General features: G+C 41.5%; 1 protein-coding gene across 1 annotated transcript in view; it reads left to right on the forward strand.

Annotated features, from left to right (window-relative positions):
* PTK7 (protein tyrosine kinase 7 (inactive)) overlaps positions 1-25,730 on the forward strand; it is a 2,009,558-nt gene that overhangs the window by 1,697,080 nt on the left and 286,748 nt on the right. Inside the window, exon 16 of the mRNA XM_044060033.1 lies at positions 480-712. Coding sequence (XP_043915968.1) covers positions 480-712 — 233 coding nt within the window. The remainder of the gene's footprint in view (positions 1-479; positions 713-25,730) is intronic.

Consider the following 25,730-nt stretch of genomic DNA (forward strand, 5'->3'; position numbering starts at 1 on the left):
TAAGTGTATGTCGTTATCGAGGATCGCCCAAGCTTTACTGATGCAGTCTTGTTTTTTCCCACTTACTAGTCACTCAAGCTGTGATAACCCCCTCTGTGTGTGGAGAATGTTGTGTTTTCAAGGTTTAATCTTTATCACAAGCCAACCCTTGTCAACAATAAAGTGTAGCGTGTTTACTGTGAAAGTATTAATTTCTGGTAGCATTTGCAGTTCTGCAAATATATGGTTATAATTTATTTGCGTATTAATACACGTCTGTATTTCGGTTGTATATGACATGTTTACTCTTCCATTGAAAATATCCATTTACATTATTGTGGATGTTGCAGAATGTGAGTGTATATGCACATGTAAACCAAGTATATTTTATTTAACTGTGCAGTTGGCTGACGTGTTCTGATATTTTCACTGGGTCAAAAGGAACTTCACAAAGGCATCTTGTCTCCGTACCTAATAGTGTTACCTTTTCTGCCTTCTAGGAAAAGGTGAATTTGGGGAGGTCTTCCTAGCCAAAGCTAAAGGTGTTGATGAGAGTGAAGAGGAGACAGTCGTACTGGTGAAGAGCCTTCAGGCACGAGATGAGCAGTTACAGCTGGATTTCCGGCGGGAGTTTGAGATGTTTGGAAAACTGAACCATTCCAATGTGGTTAAACTTTTAGGACTTTGCCGCGAGGCAGAACCCCATTACATGATCCTGGAGTATGTAGATCTGGTAAGCATATGCCTTGTGTGCAGGTCCTTGGCAGGATCTAATTTGTCCTCTCTTCAGTATCATGAGGAAAATGCTTTTTTTATTTATTTATCCATCCTTTACTGAGCAGGTAGTCCCACTAGGCTGGTGGCCTTTTTTCAAAGAAGACCTGAGGTGGTATTTTTGCTTTAAGGGTATTGGGGATTTCCCCCTAGTCTTTCTCATTAGGTGCCATAGGATCTTGTGTCCACTTGAGCTACTACCAACTCAAGCAGATGCAACCTTAGTTTAACTTACCTGAAGGGCAGCATACTCAGACATGCAGCATCTCCCAGTGTTGCACTGTAGTATCAGCATCCAGTCATTTGGAGTGGGAATAGAACCTGCAGCCTTTTGATTTTCCAGCACCAAGGGTGTGCGTGTGCTTCCTTTTGTGGCACTGAATGCAGTCTTCCTGTTCACAGTCACAAGTATCGTACTTAATCATCTGATTCACTGAATTGCAAACAGATATATATTCATTTTAAGACTACTCTGATTTATATATTCTGATATTAAGAGGGAACCATCGTTAATGTAGAAACTTTGTATTGTTTCTCTGGGTAGTCATTCCCAGTTATAGTAGGGTGAAAACAAAGGTATACTAAGTATTGATTATCAAGCTGTAGCAGTGCATTGCATTTCCACTCATGGGTGAGTTCGGAATATAGTATACTATTTGTTGTGATATGTTATTTTTTTATTTTTTTAATGGATTAAGTTCTCCATATACCTGTTGGTTTGAGTCCTGTGCAAGTGTATTGTGCATCTTATAGCTTAATACTCCATTCAAGATTAGTTTGAGCCTTGTAATACCCTCTTGAGTGCTGGGATAGGGTCCTGCTCCCCAACAGCTCTGAACTGGATTAAATGTGTTGTAGGAGAATGAATACTTTATAAATATGAACTCTCTATATCATCAGTACTTTTTGTAGTACTTTTGGGACAGTTATTTTTAACTGTGATTTTTATGTGTAATGCTCAATTTGTTTTTTTTTTGTTTGTTTTTTAAATCTGTCTTCTGGTCCCTTTGTAGTGCAAGGGTTAGAGATGGGGTTGGGGGGATGTTTGTCTGGAAGCTGGTCAGTTTGGAGTAGCATTTTCCTGGTTGCATTTTATTGATTTTTTTTTTTTCCAGAGGCCTTCAAGTGAAGCTTTCCTATCAAACGTGTATGTGTGTGTGTCTAAGCTAGATTTTCCAATGCGTGATTCCTTAAAACCTCATGTATTTAGAGGTAACATGGGATGTATGCAAATGACTCTTAGAGATCAGTTGTTTCAGCTATATGGCAGATGTTCATCGTGTTACACTGCTGCAGTTATTACATTTGGGTTATCCTGCTGTCAGGCGGTTCCCCAGTCTGCCTGAGTTCCAAAGTCTTGGTCCGGCATCGGTTGCTGTCGCCTCCTCCCTGACGTCAGTGCGGCAGAGGTATATAAGATGCAGCCGACGCCATTTTCTTCAGTCTTTCCTGCCACTCAGTGCTCGAAGCAGAAGCAATTCGCAAGTGCCGGTCGGCCGACTCCTGAGATTTCCATTCCGAATCCAGAACCGAAGTCTTCCACAAAGATAAGTACCTCGTTGGGGGAACCTTTTCTTGCCTGAGACCGATGTCAGTAAAAGTGAATAACTGTATTTCTTGTGGGAAGCAAATACCCCATAAGGATTTCACTCCTATTCTACTCCATGCGTAGGCCCAGACCACGACGTCACTGGTTGTCAGTTTTGTGCTAGGTTTAACAAGCGCACTATTAAACGTCTGTTTGATTTTGCCCGACGTTACTTTGGCAGAAAATTCAATTACGTCATGCCGTCGGAACTTCAGATGACCGGATTACATAAAAAGCGCAAAGACAAGGACAGGCATCCGAGGCTCAAAACTGACAAGGCCTCTTCTAGGCCAGTTGCCGGTTCTCCAGTTTTCAGCGAGGGGCCTACGCAGCCCCTGACGACCGCATCTACAGAACCACAAACCGCCTCCGACTCCTACGTGGAGTGGCTGGGCCTTCGGATGTTCTATGTTCTTAGCCCACCGAAACTAACCCTTCTGAGGGGACCGAAGTAGCTGAGCAATCTACAGCTTCAGAGGATGTCTTCAGACCTACCCAGTTAACCATTAAACCCTCTGCTAAGTCTAAGGCCCCATTAAAAACAAAGAAAGTCACATCATTCTCCAGGACAGGTTTCCATGCCTAAGAAACAAATGCTCAAAATGGCCCAAGACCTCAATCACCCTGATCAGGGGGTCCCACCCCCACCCCCACCCCCCCTGATAAAAGGCTCAGACAGGATGCAGATTATGAATCTTCCGACCAGGTGTCCATTTCTTCAGATTCATCCTCAGACCTAGGATATTCTTACCCCCTTATGAGGATTCGGATGCTGAGGAATCATTTCCGTCAGCTTCTCCGCCTGAGGACTACTCCTTTGGGGAGACCTTACATACCATGAGGGAGCATTTCCATTGGGAAGGCCAGGATTGCTCAGAATCCAAGAAAAGGCTTAGAGACTTCCTTTTATTGCCTCAGCACAGGCCCCTTGCTATTCAGCCAGTGTTAGATATTGTGGATGATGTGTACACTGAATCCAGTTTAAACCCTGACTCCTTACCTCCAGCCCCAGTTAAACCTGATAGATATTACAGAGTCCCTGACTCTCACAAATTTCTGTATAAAAGCCCTGTTGACCCTGAAACTATTTCTCAGGGACCCAAAGGGATTAAGGCCTCAACAGCAAAAAACCCAGTTCCCTCTGACAGAGATTCCAGAGCATTAGACAGATGGGGAAAGAAAGTATATACGTCTGCAACTTTAGCAATGAGAGCCTTAAATTGCCAGTTTCACATGCTAAAATATCAGCAATTTTTATTGTCTCAGTTTAAACAAAAGATGCTTCCAGATTCAGATCCTCCTAATTTTAAAGAAATGCAGGATTTATTGCATGCAGCTGAACAAGTGGGAAAACATACTTTGCAATGTGGGTTTGATTCCTTAGAGGCCTCCTGTAGAGCAGCAGTTACAGGCTCTGTCATTAGAAGGCATGCTTGGTTAAAAGAACATACGTTACCAGATCATGTTAAGGCAAAATTATTGGATGCACCTTTGCAGCGGGATGTGTTGTTTGGAGTTAAGGCAGAGTAGGTATTAAAGAAGATGGAGGATAAGGCAAAATCCATGCAAACGGTGAAGGATTTCTTACAGGTTCAGCCTCCTCGTTTTAGCAGAAATTGGCCTACAAAGAATTGGTCCTTTCCAGTCACAGACAGACCTCAGAGGCAAATACAGACGTCCAAGAGGTAGAGGTCAAGCACAAGGTCCTTATAGGCCTTGACAATGGGGTACACCAGGCCAGAAAAAAGGGGAAGACAGGCCACAACCTTATAAAAAGCAGCCTCAATGACTTCCCTCTACAGCTGCCAAACAGTTCTCTCTTGGCAGCCCCCTTAGGAGGAAAACTGGCACTTTTCTATCACCAAAGACAAATAGGTTGTCAACATTGTATCTCAAGGTTACAGGTTCCAATTTCACACTTTGCCAAGGTTAAAAGGAATGCCAAATCTGCCACCGAATCAATGGGCAGAGGCTCAAAAACAAATTACAGCACTCATGGACATGAGAGCTATTCAGAAGGTACCACCACAGGAGCAAGGACAATGATTTTATTCAAGACTCTTTCTGGTTCCCAGAAAGGACAAAGCCTGGAGACCCATTCTGGATCTTTCTTCTCTAAACACTTACCTGGATGTTCCGAAATTCAGAATGTTGACACTACAGCAGCTTCTTCCCATGCTGGGCAAGCAAGCTTGGCTCGTGACTTTGGACCTCAAGGAGGCATACCTGCATGTCCCTGCCAGACAAAAACTGCAGAAGATACCTCAGATTTCTAGCTGGTTCAATGCACTATCAATTCTCTGCACTGCCCTTTGGCTTATCTACTGCGCCCAGGGTTTTCACAAAGTGCCTGGCACCAGTAATTGCATTTTGCAGGCAAAAAGGAATTCAAATTTATCCATACCTGGACGACTGCCTGATTCAAGCAGAGAGCCAAGGACATTCTTCTAAAGCATCTGGCGTTCGTAAAAAAGTTAAGTTGCCTGGGGTACACAGTAAACGAAAAGAAATCAAAACTAGTGCACTCACAACAGGTAATATTCCTGGGTGCCAGCTTGAACACAACGGCCCAGATGGCTTATCTCACGCCAGACAAGCAAGGACAACTGACTCAGTACTTTCAATTGATGGCAACAAAGACCCAACTCCCTGCAAGAAAAATTCTGCAGGCCTTGGGCTGCATGGCATCTTGCATACTACTAATTCCATATGCCAGACTGCATATGAGGAAACTACAATGGTACCTAAAGAGTGTATGGTCTCAGCACGGTCAAAGTTTGGAAACAGTTATACCTCTAATTCCTTGCCTTCAACAGGAGTTTCGATTGTGGGCTGAAGCTTGTCACCTCAACAAGGGACATACTTTTACTCAACCTAAGCAGAAATATCATGGATCCCCACAAATGGAAATTGAATCCACAAGTATTCTGAATGATAACACAAAAATGGTGGAGCCCTGACATAGATCTGTTTGCATCCCCAATGAACTGCCAGCTACAGAAGTTCTGCGCAAGGAGCTACCATCCACAAGCATGGAAAGTGGATGCCCTCTCATTCAGCTGGAAAAATCTGCAAGTATACGCTTTCCCACCTTTACCTCTCCTTCCAAAGATACTCATAAAAGCCAGACAAGAAGAGCCAGAGATGACACTGATTGCACCAGACTGGCCACGCCAGCACTGGTACCCAATCGTAAAGAAATTAGCACAAGAACCACCCTGGATTTTGCCTCAAATCCCGCATTTGCTGACAGCACAACAATCGGATACTTCACAGCCAGCTAAAGACCTTAAACCTAGCTGCATGGAAAATTCCTTAGTCAAGCAAGCAATGCCTCTCTCCAAAGCTGTTATGGATGTCATTCTGGAGGCCAGAAGGCCTAGCACCAGGAAAGCCTACTCGGATAAATGGAAGAGATTCTGTGCCTGGAACCAGGCGCACAACCTTGACCCTCTTGTCCCAAACATTCGTCAGATACTTCAATATTTAACTGAGATGCTGGACAAGGGCCTCTCCTTCTCATCAATCAAGATCCAAGCCTCAGCCATTTCTGCTCATTACAACACGGATCCACCAATTTTTTCTAATCCTTTGCTCAAACAGTACCTCAGAGGGGCTAAAAACATAAGACCGCCCCGTAGAGCACCTATCCCAACTTGGGACCTCAACTTTGTTTTGGAAAAATTAACTTTACCTCCTTTTGAGCCAGCTAACACAGCAGAATTAAAATACATCTACTGGAAAACTGCTCTGCTACTGGCAATAACATCAGCACGAAGAGTGTCAGAATTACAGGCAGTAATGGCAGTGGAACCTTTCCTCATTTTCCACCAGGACAGGATGTCTTTAAGAACTAACCCTACGTTTATGCCAAAGGTGGTATCAAGTGTGGCTCTAAACCAAACTATTCTTTTGCCAACTTTCTATCCAAAACCACAGAACAAAGGGGAGAGACTACTACATTCTTTGGACATTCACAGGCAGTTACGCTTCTGCTTGAACAAAACCAAAGCTTTCAGAAAATCTGAGCAATTATTGGTAGCATATGCTGCAGGAGCACAGGGAAAAGCCATTTCAAAACAAACTATCTCAAAATGGATAGGACATTGTATACATTTCTGCTATACTCACCATGGGAAACCTTTACCTAGCAGCATTAGATCTCACTCCACCAGGGCAACAGCCACTTCAGCTGCCTACCTCAGAGGAGTACCTACCAAGGATATTTTGGAAGCAGCAACATGGAGTTCTGTGAATACCTTCACCAAGCATTACCATTTGCCTTTATACTCCAAATCCAGAGCTGGCTTCGCCACTGCTGTGCTGCAGGGCCTTAATAGCCACCCCTAATGCCTTATAGAACCAGCCTCCCTACCTCAGCTTTGGGATTCCACCCAAGTGTAATGACTGCAGCAGTGTAACACGAACATAGTACAGTTTTGTACCTACCATAAATGTAGATGTTAAAGTGTAAACACTGCTGCAGTCCAGGTTACCCTCGCTTCGTTCCCTTCTTACTTGCTGGTACGTACCTATGCCTTCTACCCTTTACTACCTATGGGGAGTATTTGCTGGTAACTGGAAGTTGTTGTTTGCTTTTCTTATGTATGTTTTATTAGCAATTTCAATTGCCTACCTATTTGGGGGCACCTGACATCTAGGGCAAGAAAAACTGAAGAAAATGGCATCGGCTGCATCTTCTATACCTCTGTCGCAATGGCGTCTGGGAGGAGGCGACAGCAACCGATGCCGGACCAAGACTTTGGAACTCAGGCCGACTGGGGAACCGCCTGACGGCAGGATAACCCAGCAGCAGTGTTTATACTCGAACATCTACATTTATGGTAGGTACAAAACTGTACTTTCTGAATGCCCATGACTTTTCCTTTAAGTGTGTTATGGACAAATTCATACCAATAAAGCTAAACCACACTAGCTGTGGACATGCATGTTTCAGCCTTCTTATGGCCTCGTCAGCACGGAATTAGTGGACTAGTGTGACTAACCTTTGGAAACACTGGGTTGTTGTACCCAGCTGATGTCCATTACCATTAAGGGTGTCTGCAAAACATCCCTACTAATATACTAAAACAGTGAGTAACAAGGTCACACAGACAAATTAATCACCTTGTTACTCGTTTTAGTTTGTTAGTTGGGATATTTCGCAGACACCCTAAAGGTTATGGACATCAGCTAGGTACAACAGCCCAGTGTTTCCAAAGGTTAGCCAAACAATCCACTTATGCTGTGCTGATGAGGCCATACGAAGACTGAAACCTGCATGGCCACAGCTAGTTGGGTTTTGCTTGAATTTGTCCATAACAGATTTATAAAGGAAAAAAGTCGTAGGCATTCAGAACTGCCATATAGCCGAAACACCTGATGTCCTTAAGGGTCATTTGCATATATCCGATGTTACCTCTAATACAAGTGGTTTTAGGGAATCACGCAGTGGAAAATCTAGCTTATCTTGGAGTTTTTACTAATTAGTTTGTGTGACCTTGTTACTAATTGTTTTTGTTTGCTGTGTGTGGTAACAACAGATACTTGTTAAATATTGTGTTTTCAGGCTTTGATGGGAAAAGATCTCATAAAATGAGTTAGAAATGTGAACACGTGTTACTGATTTGGAGAAAACTGAACAAGCTGTGGTAGTAACCCATTCATTTTCCTCCTGAACCAGAGGCACTGCTTTTGAAGTGCTTACAGTAGAATAGCACATGGATATTTGTGCAAATAAACTGATTGAAATACTTGGTGTTCCTAAGGGGAATGGTGAGAAACTCTGCATTGTTTTGGCAGTGCTTCTACAGACAGTCCTGTTCCTTTGGCGGATTATATCTGCTGAAAGTGTGCCATTCAATTCTAAACAAATCAGCAAAACTCAGGTGAAAGAACTGTTTGACAAAACTGAATGCAGCTGTAGTCCTCCGTTCCATAGTAACCATCCCAACGTCTTGTAGCTAGGTAGTCGATACTTGTCATCCTTCATCCTCTTCTGTAGTCTGTCACTAACAAGTAACTTTGTTCCCATAGTTTTTAAGTATGCACTAATTATTGCAGTGTACACAGTACCATCCCCTGCCATTATATTAGATTGTAGACCCAATGCTAATGAGTGTCCCCACTTCAGAATCATAGAGAAAGTTTTCTACAGCCAGATTGAGTTACATATTTGGCATGATTTAGACTATGATATAACACACTGACAGCTTTCTGTGTACTAATGAATGGAATGTATGATAATCCGGAAATGGGTCTATTAACCAGTGGTATGTAACTAGCTTTTGAGACGCTGGATTATAATATACTATTTGACAAGTTATCCTCTATCATGTTCTCCAGTGAGGCAACATTATAGTTTAAAAAAATCTTATTGAATGAGCCTTCAGAGTAGTGGGTGGTAACATACATTCTGAAACTGGCTCAACATCTACAAATGTCCCCCAAAGCTTAATGTTGGGGCCTGTCTTGCTTTCCTTTTTCTATGCTATGTTACCTCCTACAGATTAGCTGTATTATCTTTGCAGATGATAACTGTGATTAGAGTTTGTCAGGGCAATAAGTGCAGTAAGCAGGGAACTACAAAAAGACTTCACCCTACTTTAGAAATGAGCAACAAACAGGTTATTTGTAAAGACTTTCAAAACCAACAATATGCTTTCTGGCATCCCCTAATGCCTGAAAAATGTTAACGTCACAATAATAGAGCGCCTGATACTTGATAGGAATGTATTTCTGTAGACGTACTGTAATGATGGTTAAAGCTTTATCGCTGCTTAAGATTTCTTGTAGAGTATTAGTCACTTCTGAAGCCCGACAAAATATTCCTGTTGACATGCTGTTACTTAGATTTGGATACTGTCTCCACAATAGTATCTTTGTCTAGACTCAGCTCTACATAAGTTACTGAAAATAAATATGATCTCAGTCTAGGCCGGAGAGTCACTCTTACTAACCACATTAATATTTAACAGATGTTATCTGCCCCTAAAATGCAAACATTTTGAAAGGGGCAACCATGCGTGCTACTCAGTACTGACAAAATTTTTAGCCAGACCACCATTCAAAGTTAGTGCTGCTAAAAGGACTTTTTTTTTTTAAATGGCATACGCATATTGGAATAAACTACCATAAGATATAAGGCAACTCAGTGCCATATAACTGATCAAAAAGCAACTTAAATCTCATCTTGTTAATCTAAAGAAATGCTACTGTTTCAGAGATGCCCGCTAGGTGTTTCCATTCTCTTGTAATTTCAAAACCCTTATGAGCTGTTATTTCCAGTGTTAAAATCTTATTGTCTTTAAACTTTGAACTAAGATGCACAAGTAAAATAATACATTGAGGTTATAGGTGTAATATTAAGATGTCAATGGTTCTCTAACTTGTGTTGCAGGAACTGCATAATTACCTTGTTTTTTTCTGTGACCTTCACTGTTGGTATAATTATCACTACTTAGCTTTAGCCCCACTATGTTTACAAGTTTTGTAATAAAAGTGTGTGTTCTGCAAGTATGATTGTGTAATATGCTTTTGTAAAGAAATGTTCATGTGAATACTAACCGTTTTGCCTATATGGTTTGGGTTGTTTCTGAAAAGATTCCATTGACCTGCTTGCTTACCCAGTCAGCAAATGTAATAAGATATGTGAAAGTTTTATATGACTGATTCTGCTAATTCTGCTGGAGTTAGTGGCAGCTCAGATGGATATAAAAGATTCCCCATCACTTATCAAAAAGATTGGGGAAATATCCCTGGTGCCCTGGCAAGTTTCCCCTAGGCAGTAAAAAATATCACTTTGGGTCTCCACTGAAAAAAAGCCACTGGACTTAACCTACTCATCAAAAAATAGACAAAATAAATAAATGATGCATTATTAGTCTTTAAATTGTTATACAGCCCAGGGAGAAACAGTTTTGACTTCAAAGACTGCACTCTTGTCCGCTCCCCCAAAGAAATCTCCTATAAAAAATGTGTTTCTAGTTTGAAAAACAGGGGTCATAGCAGCAACAAGGGGGATTCAGGTAAAGTGTAATGCTGATTTCTTCCTTGCACAAAAAAGGGGTATAGTACAGTGTTCTTTGCCTAGGTTACTGTTGCAGTCATCAGTGGGAACTCTGCCACAGGTGGGGTCCAACATTTATCTGACTTCAAATCTTGACTCTTCTCCTCCCTCCACACACCACCACACACTCCTCATCCCACCCATGGATGTCAACACGCACACTTGGGTATACAAGGGAGAGAACTATTGCGAAGTTCATCTAGTACCTAAACTAGAGAGCTGTCTCAGTTTCTCCACAAAAGATGTGTCCCACTGGAATAACCTTTCATGTTTTTGTGGTGCTGATTGTGCTTTGTTTATACTTAGTTTCTGTAGATTTTATTTGCGATTTGTCTTGCACTGAAAAAGTTAATTGCCGTTGTGGGATAGAGATTTTCACAGGGGATGCTTTTTTCACTCAGAACCTCTGCATGACACTGATTCCTGTTCTACTTGTTAGAATGTCTCAAAGACGACTCTGGGTAGTAGAGAAAAGGTTCTTAGAGCTACCTGGACGGGCTAAAAATAAGTCCCTGTCTTATTGGTTCACCAAGTTTGAAGCAGACGAGACAGTTCACTTAACAGCTTTCCTTCCAATTGAAATTTTGCAGAGAAGTACACCCATCAAGAGAAAGGGAGACTGGAGGGGGAGAGACTGTAGTTATGTGCTGCTAGGCCTCTGTTGGCCATAGGAGAAGCTTGAGCAGCTTCCCCTCAGAGACCACAATTCTTTCCATCCCTAGCATGTATTCCTGTGAGCTGAATCGTTGAACTTTTCCATTTCTCATTGTGAATTCCCAAACATCCAGTACCAACACTGAGCTAATAGCTATTGCTGTGGAAAAAGTATTCCTCATATCTTTATGAACAAGGGACATTTGGAGGTCCAAATAGAGGATTAGGGCATCTGGCCTTCAGCCATATCTCTACCACCAGTCAAACTCATAAAAAAAGAGTACTAGACTGTGTGATGCACCTGCTTGCTTGCCTTCCTGGTTCCCATGGTGAGGGCACTTCTGGTCTATTTTCCATTCCCCAGACACCTCGTGTCAGTTCACAAAGGATAGCCCAGGATTTCTTTGTGTCTCCAGTCACAGTTCCTGAGGTGAGGCCAGCCTCCATTTCCTGGAATATCTCCTTCAGAAAAGTATAGGGAACCTTCCCTTGGTATGGAGTTGGACTTCTCAGAGCATATGTCCCAGCTATCTTTTCCTTTGGGATATGGCTCTTATGTTGGGGACACCCTGTCCTTATGCTTTTTTTCTTGAGGACATAGTTTGGTGAGACATTTTTTATTTGAAGGAGGGAAAGAGGTATTTTGGGCCTGGCACCCCCTAAGCCTTTTTCTATCTTTCTGTTCTTGGTGGCTTATATGGATGAATGAATTTTACTACTGCTTGGATAGATAGGAACTGAAGAAATGTAGAAACCACCACGAAGATAAAAATAAAGTGAATTTATTGTGGACCAAAAAACAAGCGCTTTCACGCAATGTAAATTGCGCTTCCTCAGGTTACAAGTTACAAAACCAAATAGGTGATTTTATACCAATGCATTGTCTTTCAATCAAGTAATTAAGACATTCATTCAATCAGCAAACCAAAATGCTTGTTTAAATAAAGTCAAATACAGATTCAACATTAACATCACAAGCAGTCTAACATAAGTAAAGGCAAACAGCCTAATCATCATTCAATAGCACCCAAGCGCAGAACTTTAGAGATGTAAATAGTGTTAATGTTCATATATATCTTTTAAAGAAGTTAACATAAGATAGAGCGTTAACACCATAGCCATCTAAATAGTAATGACATTTTTAGTGAGTGCTTCTAGGAAGTTATGCCCATATTTAGAAGACCTAATGCTAGGGTTTCCGTTACTACTTAATTCTACACAATTAAACAATTAATGGCAAACAAACCATTAATTCAGAATTTCATGAATCAGGAAATGTTGCCCATATATGGCTAAAGATATGGCCAAAGTTGTTATGTAGAATTGCCATAGCATAAACATAGTGACGGCAAAATAAAATATATCACAACTTTCATTTACCACTAAGTGGTTACACTATATAATTTTATAAAGATGTAAAAACAATATATAGGAAATGTATAAAAATACAGATAAAAATGTACATCAATCACACAGTATCATTCATCTAAAAATTAATTAATAACAGCATGAGATAGCGCTATTAAATTTTAACAGCGCTAGCTAGAAGCTAAGAAAAACTCATATTAATTTTTAATTTTTAGTTTTTGATAGATATAATATATTATCATAATAATAATGACTAAAATGAAAACAAAAATAAAAATATTAAATAGCTCCATTATAGTTATAGTATTCCTCTAATTCATATTAATTTTTATATATATATGAAATTTTTGGCAGACACGAATCTATCATATTGTTATATGCCAAACTACACTGTATGGAACACATTAACTAACAACTGACAAACAAACATAGGATTGGTATGCAGAATTTAATTTTTATATTTAAACAGATACGCTTCTGGCATATTGTTATACATCAGATTGCGCTATAATAAATACGCAACCCAATAATTCAAAACACTTTACAGAGATTAATTTATCTAAACATATCATAATTCACTTTATTATTTCTAAGCAAGGAAGTATATCCAAAAGTACCCCCTATAAGTATTCTCACTCAGAACAGAATGTATACAGACTTATATGAAATTTATGTATCTAAGTCAATAGGACTATGACGCTAATCATAAAACAAGATAGCAAAATAGTGAAGGAACTCAACGCTAATTGCATAGATATTGTAAAACCATGAAAATTCGCATTAGACATGGTCGCAAAAGATATATGGTGCATAAAAACTCTGCACCTGCAGTGTAAAAGTGATATTCGCAATGTAAAAAACTACAAAAGGTAATACCTAAGTAGTATTGCTATTGTAAACTGAATAAACAAAATTTTCATGAGAAATAACATATAGAACTAACAAAATAAAAATGGAAATGTAATGTGAAACTATCAGGTTGGATGTTTAAAGTAGCGGAGCTGATGGAATCAAGATGGCTTAATGCCATATATAATTGTGACATAAAGTTCATGTTTCTAATACATAAATGAACATGTACAATAACGTTTACCTCAACATATTAGCTAATATTAAGTTGGCTATAATTAGTCTATAAAGATGTGTACATTAATAATAATAAAATAAAATAAGGTCAGGTAGGACCTGATAAAACAGGTCTGAGATTGACAACAGTATTTAGACCTGGCGGTATATGAGCCTTTAGTTGTAAGATCCATCTAAGCTCAAAGGTTTCCAAGGTATTATTGAGGTCACCTTCCCTTCTATTTGCATCCACTACTTGAAGTACTTGAAAAGCAAAATTATGCTGGGGATGTGTATTACAATGTATGGCCAGTGCATTAGTATTGCTATTCCTTCTTATCTCGTAGATATGATTATAGATTCTATCTCTCAATCTACGCGAAGTTAGGCCCACATAATAACAATTACAGGAATTACAGGTTGCTAGGTATATAACATTTCTAGTAGTACAAGTTGCATAAAACGTACATTTTGCATTCAAATCGACACCTAAAGTATTGGTACTAGTTTTCTTAACAATAAACCCACATAGCGAACATTTCCCACAAGGGAAAGTTCCTGTTTTCCACTGTGATCTAATGTCAATAGGTGTAATATTAAGTTTTTCCTTACATAGTAATCTTTTCAGATTCAAACAATTCATATATCTAAAAGAAGGTTTAACATCAATCAGCTCTGACACCGTCAAATCTGATAGTAAAATTTTCCAATTGTTTTTTACTATATTAGTTAAAGACAAAACATCACTTGTATATTTGATGTCATATTGTATTTTATGTGAAAAATTTTTCTTTGCTTTGTGGCTAAAAGATGTTTGTTGAGGTGTTGTATTGTGTACGATAGAATTCAACACATCGTCTATTAATTTCAAAGGGTAGCCCCTAGCTAAGAAATAACCCTTCTGAGTATCAAGCAGCTTCAATGCATCAGAACGATCACTGCATATTTTCCTAATTCTATTAAATTGATTTCTCACTACATTAGTAAAAATATGTCGTGGGTGTAAGCTGTTAAAGTGGAGTATACCATTCTTCCAGCAAGCTTTTCTGTGAAGTGTAGTTGTTAGATCACATTCAATATTTTTCTTGATAGTAAGGTCTAGGAAATCAATAGTAAGCTTAGACGATTCACAAGTAAAGTGAAAGAAAGAAGTGGTACTATTCATATAGTTAATAAATGCAGTCAAGGTAGCTTCTCCACCATTCCACAAAATTAAAATGTCGTCAATGAAGCGTCTGTACAAGACGACATGCTTGAATCTAGAATCACTGAATATAAATTCTTTTTCCCACTCTAATACAACAAGATTGGCATATGCATTTGCACAGGGGGTGCCCATGGCCACCCCCCATGTTTGTGCATACACCTGTTCTTCATAGAGAAAAATGTTGTTATTAAGGACCAGGTCTAACATGCAACATATATTCATCACATCGATGTTATCTACCTTAAGCTCTGTCATGTGTTTTCTTATGGCATTAATGCCATATTCATTAGGAATATTTGTGAAAAGGCTTTCAATATCTAAAGTTACTAATATGGTATCCTGTTTAATATTCTCTTTCACTAAATCTGATTTCAGATCATCCAATAGACTAAAAGAGTCTAATAGTATTGTTGGTATTTTCTTGACATATAGTCCCAATTTTGTTTGAATGTATAGTGATATATTTTGTGTTACCCAGTGATCACCTGATACGATAGGGCGTAATGGGTTTTCTGTGTGTCTCCAGTCACAGTTCCTGAGGTGAGGCCAGCCTCCATTTCCTGGAATATCTCCTTCAGAAAAGTATAGGGAACCTTCCCTTGGTATGGAGTTGGACTTCTCAGAGCATATGTCCCAGCTATCTTTTCCTTTGGGATATGGCTCTTATGTTGGGGACACCCTGTCCTTATGCTTTTTTTCTTGAGGACATAGTTTGGTGAGACATTTTTTATTTGAAGGAGGGAAAGAGGTATTTTGGGCCTGGCACCCCCTAAGCCTTTTTCTATCTTTCTGTTCTTGGTGGCTTATATGGATGAATGAATTTTACTACTGCTTGGATAGATGCATTGAAGCATCTGTACTATTCCAGCATAAGCTTAATGGCAAGTTTAGAACTAAGCCCGTATGGTAGAACTTCCAAACCAGATTCTTAATAAAAAAAATGCTCCTGGCCAGCATGAAAAGATGCCCACTTCATTAATGTAAAAGAAATTTAAAAGTGGCAAGCAAGTCTCTCATTAGAAAATGAAAGGACAGTTAACTCAGGATTGCCGCTAATTCAATAGACAACCATAAGGTTGTCTTCAGCTTTGTTATTAAGCTTAAAAGTAACCTATAGATGTTCATCGTGTTACACTGCTGCAGTCATTACACTTGGGTTATTCTGCCGTCAGGCGGTCCCGCAGTCGGCCAGAGTTCCAAAGTCTTGGTCCGGCGTCAGTTGCTGTTGCTTCTTCCCTGACATCAGTGCACCAGGGGTATATAAGATGCATCTGACACCATTTTCTTCAGTCTTTCTTGCCGTGCGGTGCCCGAAGCAGAAGCAGTTCGCAAGTGCCGGTTGTCCGACTCCTGAGATTTTCAAAGTCGAATTTCAGATCCGAAGTCTTCATCAATAAAGCTATGTACCCCATTGGGGAAACTTTTTTCTTGCCTCAGACCGATGTCAGAAAAAGTTAATAATTGTATTTCTTGTGAGAAGCAAATACCTCATAAGGACTTCCACTCTTACTGTATATGGAATTCCTTGCCTAGGCCCTGATCACAACATCACTAGTTGTCGGTTTTGTGCTAGATTTAACAAACGCACTATAGAAAGACATTTTGATTTTGCTTTGCACTACTTTGGCTGTAGGTTCAATTATACTATGCCGTCGGATCAACCGACGACCGCAATACCGAACAAAACGCAAGGACAAGGATAAAGACCGGCATCCGAGGTCCAAAACCGATGACGAAACCTCTTCTAGGCCAGTCGCCGGTTCTCAGTGAGGTGCTTTCGCAGCCCCTGACACCTGCTACATCAGAGCCACAGGCCGCCTCCGACTCCCACGTGGAGACAACTAGGCTTCTGGAAACTCAAGGTATTGGGCCTATGGAAACTAATCCCTCAGATGGGTCCGGAGCCGGCATCGGCTTCTGAGGGTGTTTTCAGACCTTCACAACTTACCATTAAAACAACAGCCAAGACAAAAGTACCATTAAAGACAAAGAAAAAAGTACAGCATTCTCCTGAACAGTCCTCCAGACCTCATTACTCTAATCAGGGGTTCCCATCCCCCTCCTGAGAAAAGGCCTAGGCAGGATACAGACTATGATTCCTCTGATCAGGTTTCCATTTCCTCTGATTCCTCTTCAGACCAGGGTTACTCTCTACACCCCCCATGAGGACTCTGATGCTGAAGAATCTATCCCTTCAGCCTCTCCTCCTGAGGATTATTCTTTTGGGGAAACTTTTCATACCATGAGGGAGCATTTCCATTGGGAAAGTCAGGATTACTCAGAATCCAAGAAAAGGCTCAGGGATTTCCTTTTATTGCCTCAACACAGGCCCCTGGCTATTCCGCCTGTACTAGATATTGTGGATGATGTGTTCTCTGAATCCAGCTTGTCTCCTGATTCTTTGCCCCCTGCACCAGCCAAGCCAGATTAAGGTCCCTGACTCTCACAAGTTTCTTTATAAAAACCCTTCTGCTGACCCAGAAAGTATTTCCCAGGGTCCAAAAGGGGTTAAGGCTTCCATTACAAAAAAAAATCCTTTACCCTCTGACAGATTCCAGAGCTTTGGATAGATGGGGGAAGAAGGTATACACTTCTGCAACTTTAGGAGTAAGCTTTAAATTGCCAGTTTCACATGCTTAAGTACCAACAATATTTAATGGCTCAGATAAAACAGAAAATGCTTGCTAGCTCAGAAGCTCCTGATTGTAAAGAAATGCAGGATTTATTGCATGCAGTTGAACAGGTGGGAAAACATACTCTGCAGTGTGGTTTTGATTCTTTAGAGGCCACTTGTAGAGCCGCAGTTACAGGTTCTGTGATTCGAAGACATGCTTGGTTAAAAACAGAGTTTACTTGATCATGTTAAGGCAAAATTATTGGATGCTCCTTTACAGCATGATACTTTGTTGTTAAGGCAGAAGAGGTGTTAAAGAAAATGGAGGATAAAGCTAAATCTATGCAAACGGTCAAGGATTTCTTACAAGTACAGCCACCTCGATTTAGTAGAAATTGGCCAACAAAGAATTGGTCCTTTCCAGTGTCAGACAGGCCACAGAGAGGCAGATACAGATGCCCAAGAGGCAGATCTCAACCCCAAGGCTCAAACAGACAACGACAGTGGGTCACCTCAACCCCAAAAGGAGGTGAGGACAAGTCTCAACCTTATAGGAAACAGTCACAATGACTTTCCCCTTCGTACGCCAAGCACTTCCCTTTTGGCATCCCCCTTAGGGGGAAAACTAGCACTTTTTTCTCAAAACTGGCTAACAATCTCCCAAGACAAATGGGTTCTGAATATTGTGTCTCAAGGTTACAGGTTCCACTTTCATACTTTACCAAGGCTAAAAGGAATGCCAGACCTGCCACAAAATCAATGGGCAGAGGCACAAAAACAAATTTCAGCCCTCATGGACATGAGAGCTATTCAAAAAGTACCACAACAGGAACAAGGACAAAGATTTTACTCAAGACTCTTCCTGGTCCCCAGAAAGGACAAGGCCTGGAGGCCCATACTAGACCTTTCAATTCTAAATACTTACCTGGATATTCCGAAATTCAAAATGTTGACATTACAGCAGCTTCTACCCATGCTGGGCAAGAAGGCTTGGCTTGTTACTCTGGACCTCAAAGAGGCATACCTGCATGTCCCTATCAAACAAAATTGCAGAAGATACCTCAGATTCAAAGCTGGTACAATGCACTACCAATTCTCTGCACTGCCCTTTGGCTTATCTGCTGTGCCTAGGGACTTCACAAAGTGCCTGGCACCAGTTGCATTTTGCAGACAAAAAGGAATTCAAATATATCCATACCTGGACGACTGCCTAATTCAAGCAGAGACAAAGGACATTCTTCTACAGCATCTGGCGTTTGTAAAAAGGTTGCTAATTTCTCTAGAGTACACAGTAAACGAAAAGAAGTCAAAACTAGTGCCCTCACAACAGATTATTCCTGGGTGCCAGCTTAAATACAACGGCCCAGATGGCTTACCTCACGCCAGACAAACAAGTTCAACTAACTCAATATTTTCGATTACTGGCAAAAAAGTCCCATCTCCCTGCAAGAAATATTCTGCAGGCCCTGGGATTCATGGCATCCTGCATACTACTAATACCATATGCTAGACTGCATATGAGGAAATTACAATGGTACCTAAAAAGTTTTGGACTCGACACTCACAGTTTAGAAGCAGTGATACCAATGATTCCCTGCCTACAACAGGAGTTTCGATGGTGGACACAGGCATGTCACCTAAACAAGGGTCAGCCTTTTACCCTACCCACAGCCAGGCAGACTCTAACAACAGATGCTTCGGATTACGTCTCGGGAGCACACATGGCAGGAAAATGCATTCAGGGCAAGTGGACCACAGACCAGATGCATCTTCACATCAATCAAAAAGAGATGTTGGCTGTTCAAAATGCCCTAATAGCTTTCAAGGACCTTCTGCATCCAGGATAATTATTATTAAAGACAGACAACACCACAGTATTGTGGTACATAAACAAGCAAGGGGGCACTCATTCTTATCCCCTATGCAGGCAAGCCATGACCTTGTGGAACACAGCTCTAACGTATCAAGTTCACCTGCAAGCACTATTCCTGCCAGGAAAGAAAAATACTCTGGCAGACGATCTAAGCAGAAATATCATGGACCCTCACTAATGGAAATTGAATCCACAAATCTTCAGCATGGTAATGCAAAAATGGGGATGCCCAGGCATAGATCTTTTTGCCTCCTCACTGAATTGCCAACTACAAAAATTCTGCACAAGGACTCATCACAAACAAGCATGGAAAGTGGATGCTCTCTTGTTCAGCTGGAAAAACCTAAAAGTTTATGCCTTCCCGCCACTGCCTCTCCTTTCAAAAGTACTCCTAAAAGCCAGACAAGAAAAACCACAGATGATCCTAATTGCTCCAGATTGGCCATGCCAGCACTGGTACCCTATCTTAAGGAACTTGGCTCAAGGCCCACCATGGATTTTGCCTCAAATTCCACACCTTCTGACTCAACAAAACAATCAGATCCTGCACGGTCCGCTCAAAGCCCTAAACCTGGCTGCATGGCATATACATTACTCAAACAGGCAACACCTCTCTCTAAAGCTGTTATGGATGTCATTCTGGAGGCCAGGAGGTCTAGCACCAGGAAAGCTTACTCAGAAAAATGGAAGAGATTCTGCGCCTGGAACCAGGCTCAAAGCCTTGACCCTCTTGTTCCAAACATTCCTCAGATTTTACAATACTTAACTGAGATGCTGGACAGAGGCCTGTCCTTCTCATCAATTAAGATCCACGCCTCTGCCATTTCAGCACATTACAACACTGATCCTCCTTTATTCTCTCATCCCTTGCTAAAGCTGTACCTCAGAGGGGCTCAAAACATAAGACCGCCCCAGAGAGCACCAACACCAACTTGGGACCTCAATTTGGTTTTGGAAAAACTAACCCTGCCACCTTTTGAGCCAGCCAATACAGCCGATCTAAAATTTTTATCATGGAAAACAGCTCTGCTCCTGGCAGTAACTTCAGCACGAAGAGTCTCAGAGCTACAGGCATTAATGGCCTTGGATAACCCAACACAAACACAGGAACTGCTGTTCAGCACAAATAAACCACACATCAAAAGCCAGATAAACAATAAGATAGATTTATTCCCCTAGCGCCTCGGCCACAATAAGCCTTCAAGGCCTATTGTGGCCGAGGCGCTAGAGGAATAAATCTATCTTATTAGTGGCAGTGGAACCTTTTATAATTTTTCATCAGGACAGGGTTTCTTTAAGGACAAACCCTACCTTTATGCCAAAGGTGGTATCTAGTGTGGCTCTTAACCAAACCATCTATTTGCCAACTTTTTATCCAAACCCCAGAATAAAGGGGATAAACTTCTGCATTCTTTGGACATACACAGGCAGCTATGCTTCTACTTGGACAAAACTAAAACTTTCAGGAAAACTGAGCAACTGTTTGTAGCATATGCTGCATGATCACAGGGCAAGGCTATCTCAAAGCAGACTATATCCAAATGGATAGGACACTGCATTCGTTACTGCTACACACAGCATGGAAAATCAGTCCCAAATAACATTAGGCCATATTCCACCACAGCAACAGCCACTTCAACAGCCTTTCTCAGAGGAGTACCTACCAAGGAAATTTTGGAGGCTGCAACTTGGAGTTCAGTGCACACCTTTACCAAGCATTACCACCTGCCTCTTTACTCTAAATCCAGAGCAGGATTTGCCACTGCAGTTCTGCAGGGCCTCATAGCCAATCCTGACTTTTTATAGACCAGCCACCCAACCTTAGCTTTGGGATTCTACCCAAGTGTTATGACTGCAGCAGTGTAACACGATGAACATAGTACAGTTTTGAACCTACCATAAATGTAGATGTTCGAGTGTTCACACTGCTGCAGTCCAGGTTACCCTCCCTCCATCCCCTCTGAACTAGCTGGACTTATCTATACCTTTCTGTCCTATACAACCTTTGTGGTGTATTTGCTTGTAACTGAAGGTATTTTTTATTTTATATGTATATTTTTTTATTAGCAGTATGTATTGCCTACCTACTTGGGGGCACCTGACATCTGGGGCAAGAAAAACTGAAGAAAATGGCGTCAGATGCATCTTATATACCCCTGTCGCACTGACGTCAGGGAAGAAGCAACAGCAACCGACACCGGACCAAGACTTTGGAACTCTGGCCAACTGCGGGACCGCCTGACGGCAGGATAACCCAAGTGTAATGACTGCAGCAGTGTGAACACTCTAACATCTACATTTATGGTAGGTACAAAACTGTACTTTTTGTACTAACTAAACTTACCTCCAATACTACTGCCTTCTCAGACCACAAGAAAGCTGCAAATATTCTTGGGGACAAATGCTCTAATAACTTCACTCTACCCTGCACCTCCATCCGGAAGTCAGTTTAACTAAGTTTTTTTTTTTGCACTTTCCAAAATTAAAAGCACTACTCCTATGGGTCCTGACAGTATCCCTGGATGTCTGCTGAGTAGTGTAAAGTTCCACGTAGCAAAATCACTGCATCAGCTCCTCAACCCGAGTCTCTGCGCTAGTTATGTCCTCCAGATGTGGTGTCTTGCACTTGTGATGCCCTTGCATAAAGGTGGTCCCACTACTGACCCTGGAAATTATAGGTCTGTTAGTCTCATTAGTACTATTGGCAAGGCAGTTGAATGTATTATAGGTAATGTAGGAGACAGTGATATAGGTGAGATTATTCCCTGAATACACACCAGTTCAGCTTTGTAAAAGGCGGAACATGCCTGCTTAAGATGGTTGAGTTCTTTGACAAGGTTACAGATGTCATGGATAAGGGGCATGCAGTCCGTGCTGGTTCTAGATCTAGCAAAGGCCTTTGCCATTACCCCATTGACAAACTCTCCCAACTGTACATTAACCCATGCATAGTTTGCTAGATTATGGGCTGTCTAACAAAACCCATATTGTTAAGGTTGGTGCTATTTGCTCTAGGTAGAAAAATGTCACCAGTCATCTCTCACAGTACACTGTCCTAGGTCACCTTCTCTGTGGTATTTTTGTGACACAAGAAAATATCAAGGTCTTAACCAGGTTTGTTGATTGCAAACTTGAGGGCAGTTTTCAGATCCCATTCTGGTAGTCATATTTCCAGCAAGGGCTTGGACCAAACAAATGCTTGGTGCAGTAATCTTTAGCTAACCCTCCACACCAAGAAATGCAGTATAGGTTCCACTGGTAAATCTAGCATACTTACTGCACAGATAACATTCCACTTGAATGGGACTTGGTTACATAAGTTGATAACATAACTCTCCTTTGACCACCACATCCCTGTGGTGATTAGAAAAATTCTTCTACCTTGCATAACTTATTCTTTCTGGTATCTCCTCAAGGTCCAAAGAAGTTGTAGTCTCACTTTATTCATCCCTTAGTAGGCCTGCCAATTATTTTAATGCACCCTTTGCATCTACCTTGCTAAATGCCAGCTTATGATACCTTATTGTTTCCTTACTAAAAAGATTTCAGGTGTCTATACCCTTAGCTGCTGTGATACACTAAAAGCTCTGTCCCTCTACTCAGTGTCATACAGACTCCTGAGGGGTAATCTCTGCTTAACCTTCAATGCTTTGAACTCCCCAGCACTCTTTGAACTCCTTCACCTAAGTAGAACCAGTAGTAATGCAAACATCCATTCTAGAGACCTAAATGTTTACTACCACATCAACACCATGTGGCATGACAGATACCCGAACCCAAAATATCACCTGTTTCTGTAATAGGCAGCCTTTGTCTGTCAAGCAGAGTAGTTGCCTAGCAACCTTTAATTCTACTCTAGATGGGTGGATGAGTAATCTCAATTTGTCAACAGGGGATATGTGGTGAAAGTTTCCTTAATGGAGGAGATTTAAGTATTCTGCCAATGTGGCTGAGCATTTCAGTGGCCACTGCAGCCCATAAGCTCAAGATGGTTAAGCTTTTGAGGACTCCTAACCCCAACCACCACCAAGAAAATGGAACATTTTATATTATCCAGGTCCCGCACACATATCCACATAAAACACCCTATAGCTAATCCTAATGTGGTGTTTCTGGAATTTAAGGAATTTAAATTGGTTCCATCTCCAACACCCTTTCCTCGACCCAAAACAGCAGGCTGTTTTGCAGAAGTAGCTCCGTGTTTAGCGATTTTTGATTGGCCCGTATACCGGTATAAAGGCCAATCAAAAAATCGCAAAACAGAGCTACTTCTGTTTAATGCGGAACTGAGATGTTTCGCATTAAACAGAAGCAGCTCCATGCTTATACTTTTGATTGATGTTCCGCATTAAAGACCCTGCCAGACTTTTTTTTTTTTGTCACTTTTGTTTGTCCTTACCTGGCCAGTCGGAAATCTGGCAACCCTGGTCCCAGGGTACGCACAGGACTAAGCAGTGGGGGGGCCTCCACTTCCAAATCTGGGGGTAGTAAAACTCCCCCCTATGGTAAGCTGTCTCAGTGACTTCTTTTTAAAACTGCCAAGCACTTCTCAACTGTCTGCCCCTTTGGGGGGAAGATTGCTCTTCATGCAAAGAACTCCAAACTCATTACCCAGGACAAATGGGTTTTAAATAGTTTCCCAGGGATACAGATTTCACTTCCACACATTACCAACACCAAGCGGGTGGCCAGATCTACCCCGAAATCAGTGGGCAGAGGCCCAAAAGCAAGTACTTTCTCTCAAGCATGGGGGCTATTCAGTTGGTACCAGAAGAGGAAAAGGGACAAGGTTTCTACTCGATACTTTTCCTGGTACCCAGAAAAGACTATTCTTGGTGTCCTATTCTGGACCTGTCTACTCTAAACACCTTTTTGGTGATTCCAAAATTCAAGAAGCTGACTCTTCACCAGTTGCTCTTCATGCTAGGCAAAGACGCCTGGTTGGCAACACTAGATTTAAAGGAAGCATACTTGCACATTCCAATCAGGGAATCTTGCAGAAGATACCTACGCTTGCAGAAAATACCTACATTTCAAAGCAGGCTGCATGTACTATCAGTTCTCTGCACTGCCCTTTGGCTTATCTACTGCGCCCAGGGTATTCACAAAGTGCCTAGCTCCAGTCATTGCATTTTGCAGGCAAAGAAATATTCAACTATACCCATACCTGGACGATTGTCTAATTCAGGCAGAAAGCCAGGACATACTTTTGAATCATCTGACCTTTATACAAAAGGTGCTATCTTGTCTGGGGTACACCATAAACAAAAAGAAATCACACCTGTTTCCCTGTCAACAAATCATTTTCCAGGGAGCAAGCTTGAATACAACTTCCCACATGGCTTTCCTTATGCCAGAGAAACAAATTAATTTGATAACCTACTTCAAACAAGTGGCCACAAAAACCCTGCTATCTGCAAGGCAAATACTAAAAGCCTTGGGGTTCATGGCCTCCTGCATTCTTCTAATTCCATATGTAAGACTGCATATGAGGAAACTACAATGGTATCTAAAAAGCCTATGGTGTCAACATTCTCAGGATCTAGAAGCAATGATTCCTATCATACCTTGCCTATGCCTAGAGTTCCTTTGGTGGGCAGAGGCCTGCCACCAAAACAAGGGATTACCATTCAGACTACCCCCTGCCGCCCAAACCCTAATAGATGCATCAGACTATGCATGAGGGGCTCACCTGGCAGGGAAGTGCATTCAGGGCAAATGGAACCCAAGGCAAATGCATCTTCATATCAATCAAAAAGAAATGTTAGCTGTACAGAATGCTCTGACAGACAGCCTTCAAGGACCACATTCTTCCAGGACAATTAATGGTAAAGAGGGACAACACCGCTGTTATGTGGTACATAAACAAGCAGGGGGCTACACATTTTTATCCCCCCCTGCAGACTAGCCATGGCATTGTGGAACACAGCCCTGAGCTACAAAGTGCATCTACAAGCTCAATTCCTGCCAGGAAAACGAAGTACACTGGCAGACGAACTAAACCGAAATCTCATGGACCCACACAAGTGGAAACTGGAACCAAGGATTTTCAACATGTTGTTAAACCAATGGGGGAGCCCAGATATAGACCTGTTTGCCTCCCCCCAGAACTACCAATTGGACAAATTTTGCACAAGGACTCCCCACAAACAAGCTTGGAAAGTGGACGCCATGTCCTTCACCTGGAAAAATCTATCAGTTTATGCCTTTCCTCCTCTGCCTCTCCTCTCCAAGGTATTACTAAAAATTAAACAAAACAAACCAAGGACGATACTGATTGCACCGAACTGGCCACATGAACCGTGGGTACCCCCTCTTGCGCAGTGTCACTGCTGGCACCATGGCACCTGCCTCAGACCCCTACCCTGCTGTCCCAGCAGGAGGGCCAGATTCTGCACCCTCAGCTTCAAACCCTGAACTAGGCAGCCTGGCTAAATTACCTGATCTCTCCATTACCATCCCTCAGTAAACAAGTGTTGGATGTCATTCTGGAGGCAAGGAGGCCTAGTACTAGAAAATCTTATGCTGAAAAATGGAAAA

Source organism: Protopterus annectens, chromosome 1.part2, assembly GCF_019279795.1.
Source record: "Protopterus annectens isolate FY-2018-M chromosome 1.part2, PAN1.0, whole genome shotgun sequence".
Taxonomy (NCBI): domain Eukaryota; kingdom Metazoa; phylum Chordata; order Ceratodontiformes; family Protopteridae; genus Protopterus; species Protopterus annectens.